The sequence below is a fragment of the Brachypodium distachyon genome, chromosome 2, assembly GCF_000005505.3.
Source record: "Brachypodium distachyon strain Bd21 chromosome 2, Brachypodium_distachyon_v3.0, whole genome shotgun sequence".
NCBI classification, from domain to species: domain Eukaryota; kingdom Viridiplantae; phylum Streptophyta; class Magnoliopsida; order Poales; family Poaceae; genus Brachypodium; species Brachypodium distachyon.
Genome location: NC_016132.3, coordinates 48,460,138 through 48,480,657, shown reverse-complemented (window position 1 = coordinate 48,480,657; position 20,520 = coordinate 48,460,138). Strand labels below are relative to the sequence as shown.

Genomic DNA, 20,520 nt, shown 5'->3' with positions numbered 1-20,520 from the left:
CCGGAACGGCGAGTTCAGTACCATCACCATCCGTTCCAGGTTTGGTTCTTCACTCCGATGTGTGGTCTCCTCCATTATTTGTTGGCATCGGCGTGGATCTTTTCCTCCGGATCTTATGATCGCTCGGAGGCCATCATCTCGGTGACTCCTCTGCTTCTTCAGTGGTGCCCGGAGCTCAGTTTGCAGAGATGCCGGCTTGAATTCCGGTGGTTGGCAGAGACAAGGCCGAGAAGCTTCGTGGTCCAAGCGGTGAGAATCGACACGCTCACAGCTTCTGCTCTACATGTGTCTAAGGACCTTGATGTAAAAGTTGTATCTCCAAGGGTCTGTGCAGTAATCTTGGACTTCTCCAAGGACTATGATGTAATCTTTGTGTTTCTTCTGATAGTCCAGAATGTAGCCTGTATCTTTGCTGTAAGATCGTTTGATCTTACCATGAATTAATATATGCAGGAAGTTTACAAAAAAAAAGCATACTACTCAAGGATGAAAATTTGTCTCCTTCCCAATCATATACGTAAACTCAAGGATGAAAATTGTTGGACTTTTGGACCGTCATGAAGTGGCAGCGTACTTCGCAAAAACCCACATTCAGGACCAAAGTTCTGAAATAAAAGCTCTTTTGAGAAAAAACTTAGACCTGCCAGGAATGGTCAGCATGACCATAGAGCCAGCACACCTGGCGTATATATTGCATCAGCATTCCAACGATGACCAGACTTCTTCCGAGTCAATTAATCTTTTGCTGAGCTGCCTCAACATACTGCAGAGCAAGCCTTTTCACCTTGTCCCCCTCCTTGATCAGAAAGTTTGCATTTTTAGCCTCAGAGTGGTGCTTCATAACCTTTTCTGCTGTTTTGGCGACAGCCCACCTGTATTGCTCGGTGGTTATTACACCACTCTTGCAAAGTGGCCTGATGTTCTCTTTCACAAACACTTCAACCTACAGACATTGAAACAAAAAGGCTCAGATGGGTGTACGTAACACACCCGTGCAACACCTAGATGTATTCAGAATCTTAGCAGTTTAATCAGGCTAGCTATACATGTACAACGAATGAGAGATACAGGGAGATAGAAATTAAAACAGAAGTCCAGTGGAACATAGAGGTGAATTACCTTCTTGTATACAGAACTGGATGAATCTGATGTGTTGTTGTTGCCTGGATCTTTCTTTAAATTGTCTGCCCTTGCTGCTGGATGGGGGGACAAACTGTCTCCTTTAGAATGTTTGCTGCTCAACCCATGATTGTCACTGGAAGATTTCTCTCTAGTGGACTCCATTTTTTTTGGTTTGCTGGTTACTTCACCTTCTTTCAACAAAGTATTCCCATGACAAGATTGATTGTGCACAACGCTTGCTGCTATGTCCATTTCTTTTGTGTCCCCCACATGCCAAGTAACTTCATCAGGCGTGTCAACTACAATTTCCTTATCGGCCCCACCTGTATTTTTGCATTGCACAGAATATCTGTCATCTTCGGTCAAGTTCACTGAGAACGTTTTATTTTCTGTTGAATCTGTAGTTTTATTGTTGTGTACCAATTTCTGATCCTCCTCTGAATTACATTTTGGTTGCTCACAAGACATTCCCGTATAGAGGATTTGACTATTTGCATCAGCAAGATCAACTTGTACGGATAAATCAACGTCATCTTTAAGTGTGGATGCATCCCTCATCCTAGAATCAGAAGTTGACGGCAAACTATGGCAGTGTTCTCCTGCATTCACCAACGAAGTATCCTTTACACTAGCACATTTTTGTTGTGAAATTTTTGGAAAACTGGAAACTGTACTGGGATTATATTCAGTTGTGGTAGTTTTTCTCTCGGGACTATTAGGAGGGGAATCAAAGAGGCCTGCCCTTTTTAGTGCTTCTTCCACACTGTTGAAACTAACAACATGTTCATTTGCATTTTGCTCGGGCACACCACCTAGTTCACCCTTTTCAGTTTTTCGTGTGGTAACAGGAAGATCCAAAAGGCACGCACTGCTTATAGCTTCTTCCACATCACTGCTACTAGTGTTGGTATTTTCAGTTCTAACCTGCTGCATTATCAAATCACTGCCTAATTCAGTCTTTTCGCCTAGAGTTGAAGCATTATTCTCAGATTTTGCCTTGGCAGGCTGGCGAGTAGCCTGGGAGCAAAGATTCACATAAACTGACTTGCTACTGGACTTCCCGTAAATATCCTTTTCTACATTGACAGCATCAGCAATAGCCAATTCAGTATCTGCACATCTGCGAATGACATCCAAATTTGCTTTCTGCAGATAGTGCTCAGCGATGCGATAAAGTTGTGCCTGAGATACATAAGTTTGGTTGATAAATTGAACATTGGATAAGACAAGTACAGTTATACTTGCAATCTATAATTAGAATATGTTGAAATGGGGCCGATTAAGAAATAATGAGAACAGCAATGTTTGAGCACAATAAAGGACTCGCTGGGTGATTGATTACCTGCCTAACAGACATGGGAACTTTATTATGGCGGTCAGTTGTGAGCTGCGGCCTCATATCCACAGGAAGTTTGGCCTAAGAAAACCAAAGATGTTAGTGTTTATAGAGGAGTCATCAATGAACATCTTTTTGGATTATTATTTTTAATAAGCTGGCACGTACTAATAGAGGGTAGTTCCCATTGAGATCATCAGTGCCTTCATTTTTATCCTTGCTTGCAAGAGAGCTGGCATTTTTTCTTGCTAGAACCTCAAGAGCCCATTTTCTTTTGTCATGCTTGATATCACCATCAGATTGATTTTGTTGATTCAGTGGTGGCTGACCATTTATGTTTTCTCTTCTGCTTGATGCTTCTTTATTCAGACTCGAAGAACTCGATATGCTGTTGGGCGAATTGGTTTTGCTTGTCTCAGTCCCTGGTGCAGGTATGCTAGTTGATTTGCTATCCTTAGCTTTAATTTGGCTATTTTTATCTACTAGTGGGAATCCTTTGAGGGCAGAGAGAGGTTTTATATCATCCTTTCTGGGAACAACTGATGCATCAGCCAAATATAACCTCGACAAGAAGGCCTTTTTCTCTTCAGCACTTTCTTTGCGCATGCCAGTGTCTGAGGATTTCTTGAGTAGCTGAAGTACTGATTGCAGTGTCTCGATCTTTTCAGGATTTATCCCTGGGGAGCAACGATGTTTCCAGAAGTCAACTTCCCAATCACGGTGCCATGCACTTCGTCTCCTTCCTGTGGATGTTCCGTACAACTTTTTGGTCAGATTCTCACGTATCTTGCCCTTTTGAAGCAATGACTTCCTTGTACTTAGTGAGAGGTTAGTTCTTTTGGCTGGTCCATCCATTGACTTCCCAATTGCTGCACGGAATGCAGTCAAAAGTTTTTCATCAAAAGCGTTATCCTTCTCGAGTATACTAACACCATTATCTCTAACTACATCCCTTATCTCTTGTTGTAACTTTTGAACTACGACAGATGATTGTTTTCCTTCCTTGTGGAAAATCTTCTTCATTCGAAGACCAGGCTTATCTCCTGATCTTCTTCCTACAGGCTTTGCCAGCTCCCTGCCAGGATCTCTCATATAGCCCTCTCCTTCAACTATACTCATTATATCAGGAACATGTTTATTCTGTTCGACAATTTTTGCCGTATCACTGACAACAACTTTGGCTGCAATAGTAGTATGACAGTCAGTTGAAGAAACACCAGAGTTTGTAATGAGATGCATTTCGTGATCTGGTACTCCCAATTTTGCTTTCTTCGCAGGATGGCCAGTTTCATTTCCTGATTCCATGTCATTAGTATTATGTTCACCCTGCCTGAAAAAAACCATGATTACTGAAATGAAATTGTGCATCTATGCAACTCCCATGTGAGTGTGTGACTACGAGTAGTTCTTGCAAGCGAGTATTAAGTGAAAGATTCTCACATGGGTGGCAACTGCGTGTCGTCATCACTTTTCATCTGCTGAACTGCATCTGTGTTGGTCATATTAATGTCACTCGATATTGCCGTCTTACTAGCTGCATTTATAAAAAGGGAAGAAGTCATGCTGGGTGCATAATGTGATGACCACAAGACCCTGTGAACAGAAACTAATGCAGTATAATTGAACAAGACAGAGCCCGTATGAAAAGCAATAGGCAACACAGTGATCATAAACATCGCATATCCATGTAAACTAAGCTATTTAAATATACATGATCTGCAGTACGTAGCAATATCCTTTTCACACTATTAAATCAACAAACTTGCAGTGCTAAAAAATAATTCAACAAACTTCCAGATATATACAACTAAAACAGCAGATGATGTACTGAACATTCGATATGCTGATTGAAGAACAGGCAGGCATTGAAAACATACTAATCTCTAATAAGCTAGAAGTATGAGGCTTTCAAGTAGTATGCTGGAATATGCAAATTGCCCAACATACCTGCTGAAAAAAGTTGTGGAGATTTGATGGCAGGAAATGTTTCATTATTGTTTCTAGGGACCGCATTCTCCTCTCCTGTATTTCCAGCCTCCTTACTTCTATGTAATAAGAAATAAGATGACACATCTTGTGGTTCTTCCAATTGTTCATTTGAAATGTTACCATGCTCTGAGCTAAATAAGGTAGTTGCTGACTCACGTATTGGTGAAAGTTCTGATGACCTTTGTGTTGGCTCAGAAGAAACCATGTGAACAAGATTAATTCCTGAAGATTTATTAGGTGATCCACAGGAATTATCTTTGTCCCTCAGGATATGTGCGTTTGCAACAGCATCATGTGATGAATCATCTTTGGAATAACTTGGATATGAATTGCTGTACGCTTGCCCTGTCTCTGAGCCTAGTGAACCTTCTGAAAAACGAGAATTTACACCAACCATTGAGACAACAATGGCAGTTTCACCGTCATCGGCAACAGATACTGACACTCTTTCAGAAAATGATGCATCAGCAGTTGTCCTATCAGAATCAGTTACGCAATCCCCACTGAAGTTTTGCTTCAAGATAACATCTGACTTGTTTTTTACTTCAGTAGATACACACCTACAAAATGAAATCGATAATTTCATAGTCGCAAACACAGAGCAAAAAAAAACATGCATACTACAGTCCTGCTAGCAAGGACTGATCAAAGAGAAGAGTTAGGAACTATCAAATTACCTTGGGCACAACCATGAATCTTCAGATGTCATTTCTGGATTAAAACCCACACATATAGCATGATACCTGGCTTAAGGATCATAGTAATCAGAAAACACAAATCGTTTCCGAGTCTCAACTAACAGTTGACAATTTCATATAGCATAATAGTACAGTTATAAATACCATAGATCACAGGAATCACAAGCAATCGATGTATCTAAAGTCAAATCATCCTCAGGTGCCACAATTCCACTCCGAATCATGCAATCACCACCATCCAAACAAACTACGGCCTGGGAAATTAGCAAGCAACAGATCAACTTCAGGAGATAGTGAAGTACTCCCTCCGATCCATAATAAGTGTCTCAGATTTTGTACTAACTTAGTACAAAATTGAACAAGTCTGAGACACTTATTATGGATCGGAGGGAGTATGATGGTTTGGAAAGGAAATGATGAGTGCTATATGAATATTATTACTTCTGCATCAATATAAAATGATGGGAAAGAAAGTGTGCTGTTTTCCCCTTGCGAATACCAATCATCATCACCACTGCACAATAAGAAACACAACAGGAGAAGTGATGATATTGTTCTTCATTTTATTTACTTCTTTGTGCAACATAAATTTAAATCTAATTAAAGGGAGTGTAAGAGAAGAAATGCATGATCATAATATTCACAGACCAAATATATGGCACATACTTTTACAGGCAAATAAATGATTGTGCACAAGCATACAAGTACAGCAGCAACATTTCCTGCCCAACGTGGTCAGATGATCCAATTATCAGCTTTTGCTTAGTATGCCTGACCGAAAAAAAGGGCTTTCAGAGGCACTATGATTTAATGACCAAGAGTATTTCTCTACTTAAGCTGACAATGGATATACAACTCAGAAGATGAAAGGCCCCAAACTGATGGTAACAAGAATTCAAGAATTTACCTCACGAGGAAACGCGGGCATTACAGAGTATGAGAGTAAACAACATAAACAAATAACCGCACAGAAATCTTGAGCTGAGATACGTACAAACCATATGGTACAAACTGAGAGCAAATGGTCTTGTGACCTTACCTGGTTAAAGGGTATTCGTCTTCAGTACTAGCTCCAGTGTCATCATATACCTTCAGTACAAACACAAAATAAACTATTATACTCCAATGCATTTTTACCTCTAGAGGCATTGAGCCAAGGCTTTTCCATTGAATTTCTGCCACAAGTGATTTTTTCAAGATTGCCAGCACTAAAGATATGCTGTACTTACTGGAGTTGATGTTATATGTTGAAATTCACATTTGCAGAGAGGGCAGCGATTTGTGATGGCAGCCCAGTTGTCTATGCATGTATAGCAAAACCTGTTATATGGAACCCAATTATGTATTTATCAAGTCAGAGTTTTGAACAAATCAAGCAGTAACCTGTGAAAATCATTTGCAGTGAATACGCAAGTAATGATGGACTAGAGTATCAAGTTATCGTGAGGATGACTTTGACTGTGTTTTAAAGCTATATGCATTCACACTTCAAAGGCTTAGTAAACATACTTACAAGAAATTAGAAATATACATATTGTAACCAAGGAAATTCCCTAGACGCACAAGTTTGACCCTCAAGACCTTAATGAAATATGCAGTTCTGCACAAATGTTAGGGAAGTGATGGAACAAATTCAGAAATGCTGGATAGTTATAGATCCATGATTCGAACCCCTACCAGTGTTGGCAACAATCCAAAACTCCTCTATTGATGACAATATCTCTACAAATGCCGCAAACTTCAATAGCAGATGCATATTTTTCCTGCAAAATGCAGTTCGTACAGAAAATTAAAGGACAAACATAATTATGCTAGGAAACAAGGACTAGAGGTGCTATCATCACAAAAAATAAAAGACAAACACACATAACTACTATACTGATTTTATGTAATTATTCTTTACTACTGAAAAGATACTTTGTTATGCTTGACTACAATTCGGTAATAGGATCTTTCTTTTAAGTTCAAGCAGTTAGTATCTACTTATGACTATGAATCCCACCTAAACAACACCACTTGACATCACACCCATCTAGCAAAGTTGGTGAACGGAAAAAAAATCATATTATAGCACAGAGATGGGAAGACAGGAGGAAAATGGAATCCCATGTAATAAGAAACCTCCATTATCAGTGTCTTCCTATTCTCATCTCTCGAAAACCATTTCTAACTAAGAAATTTGGGAAATTTCTAATAATTCAAAAGGTTTATCCTACTATATGCGAAGAGGTGTAACCACAGGAGCACTATCGTTACTTACTTCAAGACTACCATAGGACCAGGCCATGCAAGAAATAACTGTTAAAAAATTATGTATGAAAGAGGGTACAGAAACTTCCAGATCACGAGTATCTTTGATGCATCATTGCGTTGAGTTTCATTCCCTCAACTCAATTAGTAATAGTACCAGAAAGTACTTGATTTTAGCACAACAATAAAGACAAAATATTAAAGCAATGGATCAAGCTTCGCTGTGCAAAGGGAATGGATGCAATACCAGATTATCCATCTCTTCCTGCTCTCCAATTGGTTGGACATCAGCATCCATTTGCATCGACATCACTGATCAGAGGCAGAAGCTTAGCTTTTGGTCACAGAAGAGCCCACAAATGAACCCTATAGATTAGAAATAACAGCAACAAATGAGAATACCTGACTAAAAAGCACGGAGACGCACAAGAGCTAGATGCAGTAAAAAATAATGTACAAATTATCATAATAGTGACAATGTGTCGAATAATATAGAGAAATTACAAAATATGAAGAAATTTACAACGCACAATTATAGTTCACCATGACTTGGAAGCGAGAAATGGTATCATCACCCTTTATTTGCACAAGGAAATCTCACTCAAAACATTGTAACCACGCAACCATCAAAGTATTGTTCCCCTGTTTTGTTTCATAGCTTGTTCTATAATTCATTAGAGAAAAGATTCTCTCAACCTTAATAGTTGCTACCGCTACTATAGAATTAACACCAAATTGAGAAGCTTTGAAACAAGTTTACACTTTACAATGATTATCCGTTTCAATAGGCATAACAGAAGGTTTTGGACTTTTCTCAACGTGTAATCTATAAGCATGTCATTAACTAAACTTGTAAGTAAGAAGGAGAGCTTTACCAATTCTGCCTCTGAAAAATCTAGAGAAAATAAGTTGGTTAGTCTTTGGTAATATCCAAAGATGGTGATCCTTTCACAATATACTTTAAGTCAATTGTCCAGTTTGATGATATATTTCCAAAGGTCTTTTTAAATATACGGAGCAAATAACCTTATAAAAAGACAAGTCTACCCTTTTACTGTTCCGCGGATCGATTGATCTCCACCAAGGATAGACAGCTTCCTAGGTGTCCCTTTTTCTTCTTTTCTTCTCTGTACTCCTTCTTTCAATTCGTTACATAAAAATGATCTATCAAAGGCTAAAATTGTCAATACATACATTAAGAACCCATCTTCGCGTTGAATTTTTTTAACACGTGTAAAAAAGGATTCCAACACATCATAATATCATAAATAGTGGTTAAAAGATGTTCTTTTGAGTTACGGAATCACGATCACTGAAATATTTCTTATCCTTCTTTTAGCCATAATATCTTGACCTCACAGTTCTTTGAAAAAAAAATGTCATGCCTAGTCATCTCTTAACCTGAATTACAGCTGCTGAAACGACGCTTTCTGGATTAATCTAACATCTTCTAGACACAGTAGAGATCTCATGCTTGCAGCCAATGGGAAACCTCCGTCAGCACTACGATGATTCGAAGGTGCGCTTTGCATGGGCGGAGGACCCAGTAGGGCAAGGTAGGGCGGCTGCCCTACCTTGATTTTTGCCTCAGTTACGGATTGGGGAAGATTATGAAACGGGGAGCTAAAGGGCGGAATCCGTTCGTGGTGTGATGGGAGGAGAAACGGTCGGGAGCGAGAGAATCGAAGGGGAGATCAACCTGCGGTGGAGGCGCTCGCGCGAGGAGGAAGACGATGGGCGCTCGGCAGCGTGATGGGTGGCGGCGCTCGGCCGAGGAGGAAGAACATCCAGGAGCGAGGGGACTGGATCGCTCGGCAGAGGGAGGGAGGGGCCGAGGGGTACAGCAGCCAACTACCGACGAGGCAGAGGGCCAGAGGAAGGAGTAAACGTAAATTAACAGTTCAGTCCACAGCATGAACGTGGTTTATAAGCATCACTTAAGCGCGCAAAAGTTCTCATCGGTCGGAAAACGCATCGCTTAGATCTTATTTGGTTGGACTTAAAACCGTTTTTTGACTTTTGATTTTTAAGCCACAAAAGTATCTATGTTTTGGGTTTTCACATTTTACTTAATATTTTTAGACGATAGTATAAGTAAAAACCAAGTCAAAATCACCTAAATAGGAAAAACACCTAAATAGGTGTTTCCGTGACTTATAAGCCAAAAGAAAAAAAAACAGTTTTAAACCCAACCAAACAGGACCTTAGGCCCTAAGCGACTACTTCATGATTGATAAGGCTCGTTCAGCCGGCAGGGACGGCTTCTCTCTCTCTCCCGCCTGATTTCCTCCAAGAATCTCTCCAATTTTTCCAATTCGTCTTTTTCCTCTAAGGATTCCGTCAATTTAGGCGAGCAACAGAATCCCGCCAATTTTTCCTGAGCGAGCAACAATGTCTCTCAAATTCTCCAATTCCCCTTGAATTTCTCCAAGAACCCCGCCAACTTCTCAGAAACAGAGTCTGTACGGAACGCTTAAGATTCAATTCCTCTCAGCGGTGCCTCACCGCTCGCTTAGTGCTTTTTTGAACCCTGGTCCACAAGTTTATAAAACGCAAGAACAATGTATTAAACTGGGATTAGTGATATTATTTAAGAAATACATGATAGACGAAAGAATGACAAACTCATGTTAGGTACTGTAACTCATGTTAGGTATTGTAACCATGCATCAAATTGTTAGCTATTCAAATTAATTCTAAGACAAATTATTAAATCTTTGTTAGATGTACATTTGTTTGCGTGAATTTGTATTTGCATCTCTGTATAAAATAAATCTGCAAAGTTTCAACTAATTTAACTCTGGATCAATAGAGTTTAAGCATATTCCGTAGTAAAGAATAACAACAACTTTTTGTTAGAGTTAACTAGTATAAAATATCAGACAACCGGCTGCTATTCCACGCTCCCCAATCGGAAATCAACCAGAGGAAGCACTGAACTAGCCGCGCAGAAGAAATTGTGAAGGTTGGATTTAACTAGCTAATCGCGGGATAAAAACAACCTCGTACCTCACAAGTCATTGGTCACAGTCGACCGCGGGAAAGTGCGCACGGGGGCGGGGTGGCGGCGGGGACCGACGCGTCGGCGGCGTGTGGCAAACCCGATCCCAGGGAGAGCAAGCAGCAAGGGGATCGGGTTGGGAGCTCCCGGTGTTGGGTGGGTTTCAGGAGGGGTGTGGGATAGAAGAAAGGAGACGCGAAACGGCGAAAGCAGAGCAGAGCAGAGAGAAAGATGGGTTATTCCTCTCCAGAGGAGAAAATTAGTTATTTGCCGTATGCTGTTTTTAAAATAAAAGAAATAACTTCTACTCTCTCCGTTCCTAAATACTTGTCATGATTTTAGTGCACCTCAATACTTGTCATGGTTTTAGTGCAAAGAACGGAGGGAGTATATCTTACAAGTGTCTCAGTTTTGAACTATATCATGATTTTCTTTTAGAACTATTTGGGTACTATAAATATGCGTACGGCGATAGGTGTAGACAGAACCAAGTGTGTACCTAATCTGTTTTACTAATTCCGTTAGTAAAAGTGTTGTTTCGGAAAAAAGTTTGAAACCCTGGCCTCTGCATCAACATAATGCACATAATATTTTTTATCAATTTATTCATTATTCAAAAAGTCTGATAAACCGAATACATCGATCAAACGACCAGAAGCCATCACAATATACCTACAAGCTGATGAATGAGTAGTCATTATCAGGGTTGTATGTCCTGACCGCACATCACCACCCAACATCTAAATCTGAAGACCGCCCCAAGACACAACCTCTTAAACTCACATGCATGCCACGCCGTTGGGCCTGAACCGTGACAAAGCACCAACGACACATAAACCGACCATGGTCCTTGCATCATAGAACTAATTCACACGACACCTAGTTGCCAACACTCGGTTTTGTCTCTCCTTTCATCACACATGTGTTTCACATCGTTGCAACGACAGGGATATGAACTTCGGTGTGACAGTGTCACCCTAATAGTGTATATGGCATGATGACCGGAAGATAGTGGATTTCTTTTCGAGGGACCATGGTAGATTATATAGGATGATGTCTTGACTCAACTGGTTAGGCTATAATTTACCTGACCTGATGACGTCCACTAGCAAGTTAAAATTTTGTTTGCCTCCAAATGTAGATAATTATAGACGACAATGTTTTCTCAAGGGGTGACTCAAGGTTATATAGGTTGATGGTAGTTCCGCTTAAGCAATCTTAGAAGAACAAAACACGAGGTTACAAACTTGCAATTGCATAAGTTTTTTTTTGACATACATCTCTTGGTGTGATGGTGGAGTTGTGAGTGTATGACTCCATCCATCAGGGTTCAAATCCTGATGATCACAATTATGTTGTAAGAGTTTCCTTTACAGTATTTCGAAGAAAAAATGCATAAGTTTTTCAATGTCGGTAAATGAGGCATGTGTTCATCGGTAACATCTCTCATAAAACATGGTGACATATATATAATCGTAATAACCATGTTCCGCACGTAACTTTAATGGAGCAGCAATGGCAACTTATCCCTTTTTAAGTAACAACTTTAGTTCTACGAGGATAACAACTTTAATCGGTGGCGGCGACAACAACTTTAGTTCTACGAGGGTGGCAACTTTGCTCCGTCGCGTCGTAAGTCTAAGGATCGAACGTCCGCTCCCTACACTTTCCCGATTAGCGTCTCAGTCTCCCTATTTTCATCATCTGTCCGGAATCTTAAAACACAAACCAAATCCGATGATTGAGAAATCAACTTAGTTTTAACTAAAAATCAGAAAAAATAGATATATCAAAACTGTATTTAATAAAACAGAAATGTGAAATATTTAATTAAGATATTTTCTCTACTTCTATTAAGATCTTGGCAAGCAATTATTTGGATACCTAAGTTCGAGCGTTCCACGAGACCTGAAAAGAATTTTCGCCGTTCCACCCCATATCGATGATCTACTGATCAAGCGTAGGAATAGGCGCTGCACTCCAGGGCCAAGTCCGGACTCCACCACTGGTGGATCCCATGCGCCGTCTTGAAGTCCGGCGACGGGCCGCGGTTCACCGTCAGGACGGCCGAAGGGAATAGGTGGAGCGGCTCGCAGCCACCCGCCTTGCCGATGCCCAGCAGCAGGTCCCTGACCGAGTTCCTCGTCGCCAGCCTCCCGACGGCGCCCGCGCCGATGTCCTCCATCTTCTTCCGGTGGCCAAAGTACCCCACGTACTCCGCGCTGATGGGATCCGCTGGGTTCACCAGCACGTGCGGCACCCACCGCGCCAACGCCGCGAAGGCGTCCTCGCCGCCGCCGGTCCCCTTCTGCAGGACGGTGGCCACCCCGGCGGTCACGAAGCTTTTCGCGATGCGGATCCCCTGCTTCATCCCCTTGTGCGGGATCTTCTCCACCGGCGCCGACAGGAACGGCGCGTTGAAGAGGAACGTGGTGAGGACGACGCCTGCCCTGGCCATGGCCTTGCCGCCGAGGGTCGAGATGGCGGACCCCAACGAGTGGCCGGCAAGCCAGACCCGGCCATGCCCAGCGCCCGCCCACGCCACGACGTTGTGGATGGTCTGCATCGCGGCGCGGAAGCGGGAGGTGTGCTCGAGGCCGTTGCGGACGAGCTGGAGGTCGAGCTCGAGGTCCCTGTACGCCGACCCCTTCTTGGTGATGGTTCCTCGAAAGGCGACGACGTAGTGCGGCGCGCCGGCCGTCGCCGCGGGGTCGGCGAGGTGGTACGGCGGCTGGAACGCGTAGACCGCGCCGAAGATGGAGGAATCGGCGGCGTCCACGAGCGCCTCCCGCAGCTCGAAGTGGAAGAACTTCCACCATGCCGGCGCGCGGGCGTCGGGGCCCTGCCGGTTCCACTGCCGGTCGCGCTCCAGGACGTAGACGCCTTGGACTAGGCTCGCCATGACGGATCGCCGGTGGTGCGGGCAGTTCCTGCCCGGAGCAAAGCATCAAACAGCAAAGGTAGTGATCAGTTCCAATTGTCACTGCTGGTTCCCGTTTTCTCTTGATTGGCTCGTCTCATAAACCATAGCAAAATCATGAACCTTTTATGCCTAGTTGCTTTCAGCCATGGAATAGAAATCAGAAAGTGGAAAACTAATCTGAGTGCCAATCGGTACAGAGAATTCTAGATTCAAATCAACTAGAAAGATGAGTCGATAACTTACCAGTTCACATATGTCAAATAGTTTGGTCCTGAAACCTCAAAGAGGTCCTTCTGTGACGACATTTTGCCCATCTTTTTTCCCTGTCCCGCGATTAATCTGCCAGAAGGTTGCTCTACACAACAAATTGGAGAAATATGCATGTAAACCGTCAACTCATGTCTCATGGTCAACACTGGATCCGAGATTTGAAAGTGCGACATGAATCCATGATACAGCAAACAGATTTCAGTGGAACCAAAGTGTGAGAAACGGTGTCAAAATGGAAGGAGCTAGAAGATTACCAAAGAAATTCCTTCTTCAACATATTTCGCTATTCTTCAACATCAGATCCTGCTCTGTGACACCCTCTTCCTTATTGCACTTTGCACTCTGAAATGGATTTCATACTCTGTCATACTGCTGCAATTAGCCAAATTTGTCAACGTCAACATACAACTTTCAAGTCTGCAAAGAAGGAATAAGATTCTGAAATAGTTTAAAAAGATTGATTGGGCGATAAACTTGAGCATCTAACCGATGGTCGCTACAGCTGCAGGATCTGGGTAATATTTTTGTTGTGGCTGACTCAGGCTGGAGAAGTTAAGAAATGGCACTTGAAGAAGAGGTGGGGAGAAGACCTGAGGAGGAGCATGAAGTCTTTCCCTCTGTACGGGGGGTCGTAGTACAAGTTGCTTAAATAATAAGGCACACACTACATCTCACGCAGATTTGCACAACATTAGCTTCATTTGCGTCTTATTATCCCTGAAACAGCAAGTAGGTGAGTACTACAATTAATGTTTTCGCATAGCTTGCGCCTCATTTATGTGAGTACAATTAATGGTAGGCTGCAAATTTTTGGACTGGTTATTTTAAGAAATACTCAAATTATGGGAAGAGACATCTTGCTGACGGTGAACAATTAATGTTTTCGTGAAGCAAAATAACTGCACATTTTTATTTACTTTTTAGGAAACACAGTCCAGACGCAAACGCTCACAATCACGCGCACACACATTGGTGAGGGCGGTGATGACACCTTTTTATTTCCCCTTCTATCCTTTGTCATCATTGTTTCTACTTTCTATCCTCTATTGTTTACATTTCCCTTACAATAACCATGAGGATTTACAGCTTCGATTCCTTTTAGAACTCATACTGTTCGAAGGTCTTGAAAGGTGCTGGTGGTCACATAATGATGTGCTAAATCATTGTTTCTTCTTTTAAAAGCTCTGGATCGAGAGCTGAGAGAGATGATAATGTGTCAAAGTAAAAGTATTGCATATTCTAACACCCCGTCCTTTGTCTTCCAATGTCACACCTCACTTCCATAGCGGCCACTTAATCTAAGTTGTGTGGAAACATTTGAAAGGAGAGAAACCGCTTCGTCTTCACGGGAAAACGGACTAACCTACAAGGAGGTGCCGAACTTTTTATTTTTAACCTGGTGTTGGCAGACAGCTCAGGGTCGTGTTTTTGGGATTAGTCTGCATGTTGATTGGGTTTTAGTGGTCTTGGCCCTTGGCCAAACTTTATTTACTAGTTTAAAAAGTAGTGAGCGGTCCTGCATTTCCTTACCAAGGAAAAAAGAACTGTAATGGACAGAGCAGCATATGTTGAACACATTGTTTGAGATTTCAGAGCACACAAGTGATCTGAAGGTAAGAAGAAGTGTGTTTATTTGAATAACCCTTGCACTTTGTACATTGTTACAGTAATCACACAAAATTCTCTGTAGGCCTAGAAACTCCTTCAGCATATTGTGTCTGAAGTCCTTTTTTCTTGTTCCTTGATGGCGAACATTACCTCTACTTGTATCATGAAGAGACTACTGCAGGTGTTGCTGGACGAGGAACATCCACTAACCGCTCAAGCATATCCAGTTGATCATAAGGTGCTATCTGCAAAGCATCAGATGCATATGCATTTTAGGTCTTGCATGTTTGCCATTTTCTTCAGAAATATGTTAAGTATCATCTAGATGAATCTTGTATTTTCAGTGTAGCATTAAGAGGGGATGAATCTACATTATTGTGTCAGAATACCTGACTAAATCCATCAGGCCAAGTTATAGAAACTGCATAATTTCCCATCGGCCGTATCTCTTCCGGCTCGATGTCTTCTGGTATATCGCCATATTGTACTTTCTGCTCACCAGTCCATTCGTCCTGCAGACAAGAACTACTTAGTATGCATGGGAAAAAGGTCTCCGGAGGAGAAGAAAAACGCCATGCATGACTTAGTTTTCTGAAAAGAGAACAATGGACTCTGAGTCATCGTTCTGTGAACAATGGTCAAGCTTACAAGTAGGTACCATTCATGACATGAATACACAGACACTTTGATTGAGATACTTAAGAACTGGTGTTAGAACTATATATCTACATATTGCATAATGAAAGGAATACACACCACACTTTGAGCAGATCGGTCGTTCCGTCTGACTGTTGCTGGGTGCAACAAGAACTCTTCCTCGGAATCTGGTACTTTCACTCTGATTGCTCTAATTGATCTATCGTAGGACACTGCTGTTGAAACTGACAAAAGGAAAACAAGAATTTTAGCACTACTAAAGGAGAAACATGTTTTTTCTGCAATGTATATGCAGAACAAAGCTGCACCAACAATTTCTTATGCTTTCTTTTCCATGTCAAGTTAGTGCAAATACATGAGTATATTATTTCACTTCCAAATACTTCTTTCATCTTTCCGGCTATAAGTTTTTTTTATAGAAGTTTAGGCTATAAGTTGGGAGCTGTTAACTACCTTGTTGCCTAATTTTAGCACATTGTTGAACAACACATACTCCAAGATTCTGAAATGTCTTGGCAACATCTCCTTGGGGATCAGCCACTACTTCAGGAATTCCAGTATCTCCAGAAGCTGAAAGCTGTAAAACTACCAAACTGTAATTTCCACTCTGTGTTTAGCAAAGTGTAAGCAGATAGGATTTTTTTTTAACTTACAGTTGGCCTTATTGGCAAATCAAAGAGGTGAGGTATTCCAAACTGCTGCACAACCTGAGAGTGTGATTGCATCCTTGAAACTCAATAGCTATCCAAGAGAAATTTTCTATAAAATATTAGTCAATGCGAAAAATGTGATTTTTTTCTTGCCTGAGCTCCAGAACCTTGCCCAAATGGGTAGTAGCGTTTTTCGTCAGCATCAAAGTAGCACATGTTCTCAACAACTGCAACACATGGAACCTTGACAACAAAAGAGTACACATAAATAAGTCGATACAAGAAGACTTGGCACTCTGGCAGATTAGACAATTCATGTATCATCTTGTGCAAGACTATACACCTTCAGCTTGGAAAACATCCTGACACCCTTTGCAACATCAATGAAAGCCAGCTTCTGAGGGGTGGTAACAATTACAGCTGCAGTCAGCGGAGCTACCTGGTGTTTCAGACATGTTATACTTTGAGATGCTTTCAAATTTCAAGTATGATTCACTTTACATTGCACAGCAAAGAAGAACCACCTGACAGAGTGTTAAGTGTATATCCCCTGTTCCAGGAGGCATATCAATGACAAGGTAGTCCAGTTCACCCCTTTACGCAATAAACAACATGTCAAGCTCTTTTATCACCAGATAAGCAAGAAAACTATTGGGAATATAGTTGTAACTGATTAACATGCCATCTTATTATGTGCATCTGATGGCTTTAGACAGGCATCAACTATTAGCTTTGCATACCACATACCAGTCAGTGGTGGTCAACAGCTGATTAATGACTCCTGAAACCATTGGACCCCGCATGATCGCTCTTCCTTGCCCGGCAAAGCCAAAGGACACCAATTTGACGCCCAAATACTCGGTCGGAAGAATACTTTTGCTTTCTGGGTTCTAAAGGGTAAGTCTGTTTACCATTATTAGTGCAAACACTAAATTCCATGTTAACATAAGATTCATCAACCAGGCTTACCACCACTAGCAGCCGATTCTCAGGAGAAACCATAGTTGGCAAGCTTGGACCGAAGACATCAGCATCGAAAATTCCAACCCTGGCCCCCATACCAGCTAAGGTATAAGCAAGATTTACAGCAACTGTAGATTTTCCAACTCCTCCCTAGAAATGTAAAGTTAGTACCTAAAAGGACTTAAATATCCTGTGATACATGTACATGAGTATCAAGTCTTGCCTTGCAGCTTGAAACTGCTATGATGTTTGAAATTTTCTGTAGTCCTTCTGGGAGATCCCCTGCATATACCGGTTGTGCGGGTTGTGCAGACATTGTAACATTGACCTTCTTGACCCATGGAAGGGCTGCAACAACCTCATTTGCCTTTTCTTCAAACTGCACAACAGAAATTCAGGGTGTTGCCAAAGTCACTGGTTGGAAATGATAATGCAATCAATGTTGTTACACGCAACAACAAAAGATCTTGTTTGTAATTGTAGAGCACAATGCTTTTAGATAACAGATACACAGTTTTTTTTTAAAAATTCCACCTCTACCCATCCATGATCCATCGCAATAGAAGCATAGCTTACATGAGTATTGTTAAATCTTTTTAGCTCTCATCTAGGAAAAACTTTTAAGCTCCTCTCTTGCCATAAAATGATCAGAGAGCAAATAATTCTGCAGAGATAACTGAACAGAGTAACAGCGCTCACCATGTCCTTGACTGGGCACGCAGGGGTCGTCAGTTCCAGACGAAACGAGACCTGAGGCACAGTCCAAGTAATGATAAAATTCAGGCAATGGCAGTTAATCTGGATCGCATCTCATTCGATCAAGTGCTAGCCTTTACGTACCTCCTCTAACGCCTCGCTGATCTCCAAATCCTTGACAAACCCACACGAGACGATGTCTGTCCCGAAGTCAGGATCGATAATCTGGGAGAGCGCTATGAGCACGTCCCTCTTTGCATCGTCCACTGTCGCCGCCGCCGTACCAGCTAGGGAAATTAACAGACGGCAACACACAAACACACACATAGTTACTATGGCAGCAATCATAATTAGACCCAGCAATAAGCACAGGGCGGTCCATAAATTCATAGTCCCCATGGATTCTGAGTTTCTGACGCTGCTGAGTGCTGAACATGAATTCGCGGGAGGATTTGGAGTTACCGCTGGGCAACGCGGCTCTCGCGCACCGCCGGCGCCGTGCCACGCGGGGCGACAAGGGGAACCGGGCATGGGACTGGATAGTCGCCTCGGCAGAAGGCAGCGCACCTGCATGGAAGAACGGGATAGAGTTAGCTGCCCACCCACGAGAGCTCGACCGGGTACGCTTCGCCAGAACCTAGACACCATCCATCGAACCACGGGAAAGGAGAGCGACCTCTTGGGGTTGGAGTCGAGGAGACGAGGTGGTGAGCGGGCGGCACGATGAAGGAGGCGGGCGCGGCGTGGAGGGTCCGCATTGCCGCCTTCTCCGCCGGCGAGGGGCGTGTGCAAGGGAGTGGTCGTTTTGGGCCGTTGGTTGTGTGGATTTGGTTGCCTCGTGGATTTAAGGATTAGTCGGAGAGCAGTAAACACTGCACACTGACGGGTAGGCTCCTGTATTATTACAAAGCAGCTGGAAAATCTTCGAGGGTCCTCTTCCGCGGCGGGTGTCCACTCCCTGCTGGCACGGCCGCACGGGGCACTCACGGCAGGAACGCTCACACGCAGAGAGATGAGAGATCCCTTTGCGTCTCTCTCACTGGCTTCTCCCGGCTCCCGCACAGATTTCTCCCATTTCACGCGTAGAGACGGGCGCGTGCAATTACCAGTCCCTGAAAATTTATCCTACTAATTGTCTGCAACTTCAAATAAGCTTTATTGAATCATCATTATATATATATCTTCGTATTATTTTGATATTATAGATATTAGCATTTTTTTTTATGACCTTTGTAAAATATCAAAACATTTGACTTCTCCCATCCCCAACTACCGAGCCGGAGATCTCCGTCCCCTGCATTCGTCCCCTCCGTCCATGTACATGCGCCATCTTCTTCCTCCGCCTCCTCTGTCTGCTTTGCACGAGTGGAGAGGCACCCGGATCTGAGAGAAGTGGGAAGGGGCCGGCGGCGCTGGCTGGGGCGAGTGGGGGCTGGCGACGGGGTGTTGGGCTGGGGCGAGCAGCGGCGCTGAGTGCTGGGCATGGCGGAGAGAGGCGCAGGGGAGGAGGGAAGAGGGGCGCAGGTGGCCGGCCGGGATGCAGAGGGGAGGAGTCGACCGGGTGCCCGGGTCGGCCAGAGGCAGTGCGCAAGGGGGGCGCAGGTGCCCGGCGGCGCTGGAGACTGGGCATGGTGCTCGGGCAGGGGATTGTGAGAAATAGGTGGTGCGGCCGTGTTGGGATTGGGAAAATGAGACGAAGAGATGAGAATGCAGTGCAATTTTTATCATTCTTGCATATGACATTGCAAATTGCAGCAAAATTCTGTACAAATAGAAATGATATTTGTATACCATTGATGAAATTGCATTAATCATATTTGTATACTATTTATGTTATTTGTGTACTTAAATAATTAATTATGAATAAAATAAAACATTTTTATTTCAATTATATGCGTTTCAAATATACGATTTCAAATCAACTCATTTGAAATATTTTTAAGTTTAGGAAATCGGCTGGAAGATATGAATATAATATAGACAAGTGAATTATAGAGGATGAGATTTGGGCAGGGCCACACCTAGATTGAGGCCCCTGTGCGAAATCTAAAATGAGGCCCTAAAATTTTGTTTACCGATAACAAAAAAATGAATTTTCATTTAATTATACGACTTCCAGATATGCTACTACTTATTGCGACAGTTAGTACTAAACCATATACTACGGAGTAGTACTGCTCGCAAGCAGCGGAAGAGGTTAGACACCAGGAAGGAGATGAATCAATTGGCGATTGCCTTGGATTGGGAGCACAGAAGTTGGAACCGAAACGTCGGGCGCCAGCATACATACTACAAGGCTAGGAGCGTGCAATACATGTAGTGGGCTAATTGATCTGTCGTGTGACCATTTTTCTTTT

The 20,520-nt window shown here is 42.6% G+C and overlaps 3 protein-coding genes and 1 long non-coding RNA gene across 14 annotated transcripts; 1 reads left to right on the top strand and 3 right to left on the bottom strand.

Moving 5' to 3' along the window:
• Nucleotides 1–408: 408 nt before the first annotated feature.
• LOC100827572 (uncharacterized protein At4g10930) lies at nucleotides 409–10,604 on the bottom strand. Of its 5 annotated transcripts, none has more exons than XM_010233950.3 (14): nucleotides 9,095–9,278; nucleotides 7,643–7,761; nucleotides 6,823–6,908; nucleotides 6,375–6,465; nucleotides 6,185–6,234; nucleotides 5,587–5,659; nucleotides 5,290–5,399; nucleotides 5,125–5,190; nucleotides 4,406–5,007; nucleotides 3,899–3,992; nucleotides 2,627–3,788; nucleotides 2,465–2,539; nucleotides 1,120–2,304; nucleotides 409–943 (listed from the first exon to the last, which is right to left on the bottom strand). In XM_010233950.3, the coding sequence occupies exons 2-14, from the start codon at nucleotides 7,703–7,705 to the stop codon at nucleotides 731–733; spliced, it is 3,870 nt and encodes a 1,289-aa protein (XP_010232252.1). In that variant the 5' UTR covers nucleotides 7,706–7,761; nucleotides 9,095–9,278; the 3' UTR covers nucleotides 409–730. The 5 variants fall into 5 exon arrangements, with proteins under 5 accessions (XP_010232252.1, XP_014754234.1, XP_014754235.1 ...); XM_014898748.2 differs by lacking the exon at nucleotides 9,095–9,278 and adding an exon at nucleotides 10,405–10,604 and having other exon boundaries at nucleotides 494–943; XM_014898749.2 differs by lacking the exon at nucleotides 9,095–9,278 and adding an exon at nucleotides 8,797–8,995 and having other exon boundaries at nucleotides 494–943.
• Nucleotides 10,605–12,137: 1,533 nt separating this feature from the next.
• Nucleotides 12,138–14,205, bottom strand: LOC100827478 (GDSL esterase/lipase At4g10955). 7 transcript variants are annotated; one of them, XM_014898755.2, is made up of 4 exons: nucleotides 14,077–14,205; nucleotides 13,844–13,961; nucleotides 13,563–13,674; nucleotides 12,138–13,326 (listed from the first exon to the last, which is right to left on the bottom strand). In XM_014898755.2, the coding sequence occupies exons 3-4, from the start codon at nucleotides 13,631–13,633 to the stop codon at nucleotides 12,351–12,353; spliced, it is 1,047 nt and encodes a 348-aa protein (XP_014754241.1). In that variant the 5' UTR covers nucleotides 13,634–13,674; nucleotides 13,844–13,961; nucleotides 14,077–14,205; the 3' UTR covers nucleotides 12,138–12,350. The 7 variants fall into 7 exon arrangements, with proteins under 7 accessions (XP_014754241.1, XP_014754242.1, XP_024315356.1 ...); XM_014898756.2 differs by having other exon boundaries at nucleotides 13,844–13,931; nucleotides 14,077–14,202; XM_024459588.1 differs by having other exon boundaries at nucleotides 13,844–13,958; nucleotides 14,077–14,201.
• Nucleotides 13,202–15,414, top strand: LOC112270925. Its single transcript, XR_002963564.1, has 3 exons — nucleotides 13,202–13,356; nucleotides 14,092–14,322; nucleotides 14,514–15,414. It is a non-coding gene; the product is annotated as an uncharacterized LOC112270925 (long non-coding RNA).
• On the bottom strand, nucleotides 15,154–19,008 carry LOC100827268 (fe-S cluster assembly factor HCF101, chloroplastic). Its single transcript, XM_010233949.3, has 15 exons — nucleotides 18,840–19,008; nucleotides 18,626–18,730; nucleotides 18,308–18,450; nucleotides 18,167–18,217; nucleotides 17,691–17,846; nucleotides 17,474–17,617; nucleotides 17,252–17,394; nucleotides 17,029–17,098; nucleotides 16,848–16,943; nucleotides 16,658–16,747; nucleotides 16,508–16,561; nucleotides 16,308–16,431; nucleotides 15,954–16,078; nucleotides 15,587–15,709; nucleotides 15,154–15,442 (listed from the first exon to the last, which is right to left on the bottom strand). Exons 1-15 carry the CDS (start codon nucleotides 18,919–18,921, stop codon nucleotides 15,359–15,361), a joined length of 1,590 nt encoding a protein of 529 aa, XP_010232251.1. The 5' UTR covers nucleotides 18,922–19,008; the 3' UTR covers nucleotides 15,154–15,358.
• Nucleotides 19,009–20,520: the final 1,512 nt, after the last annotated feature.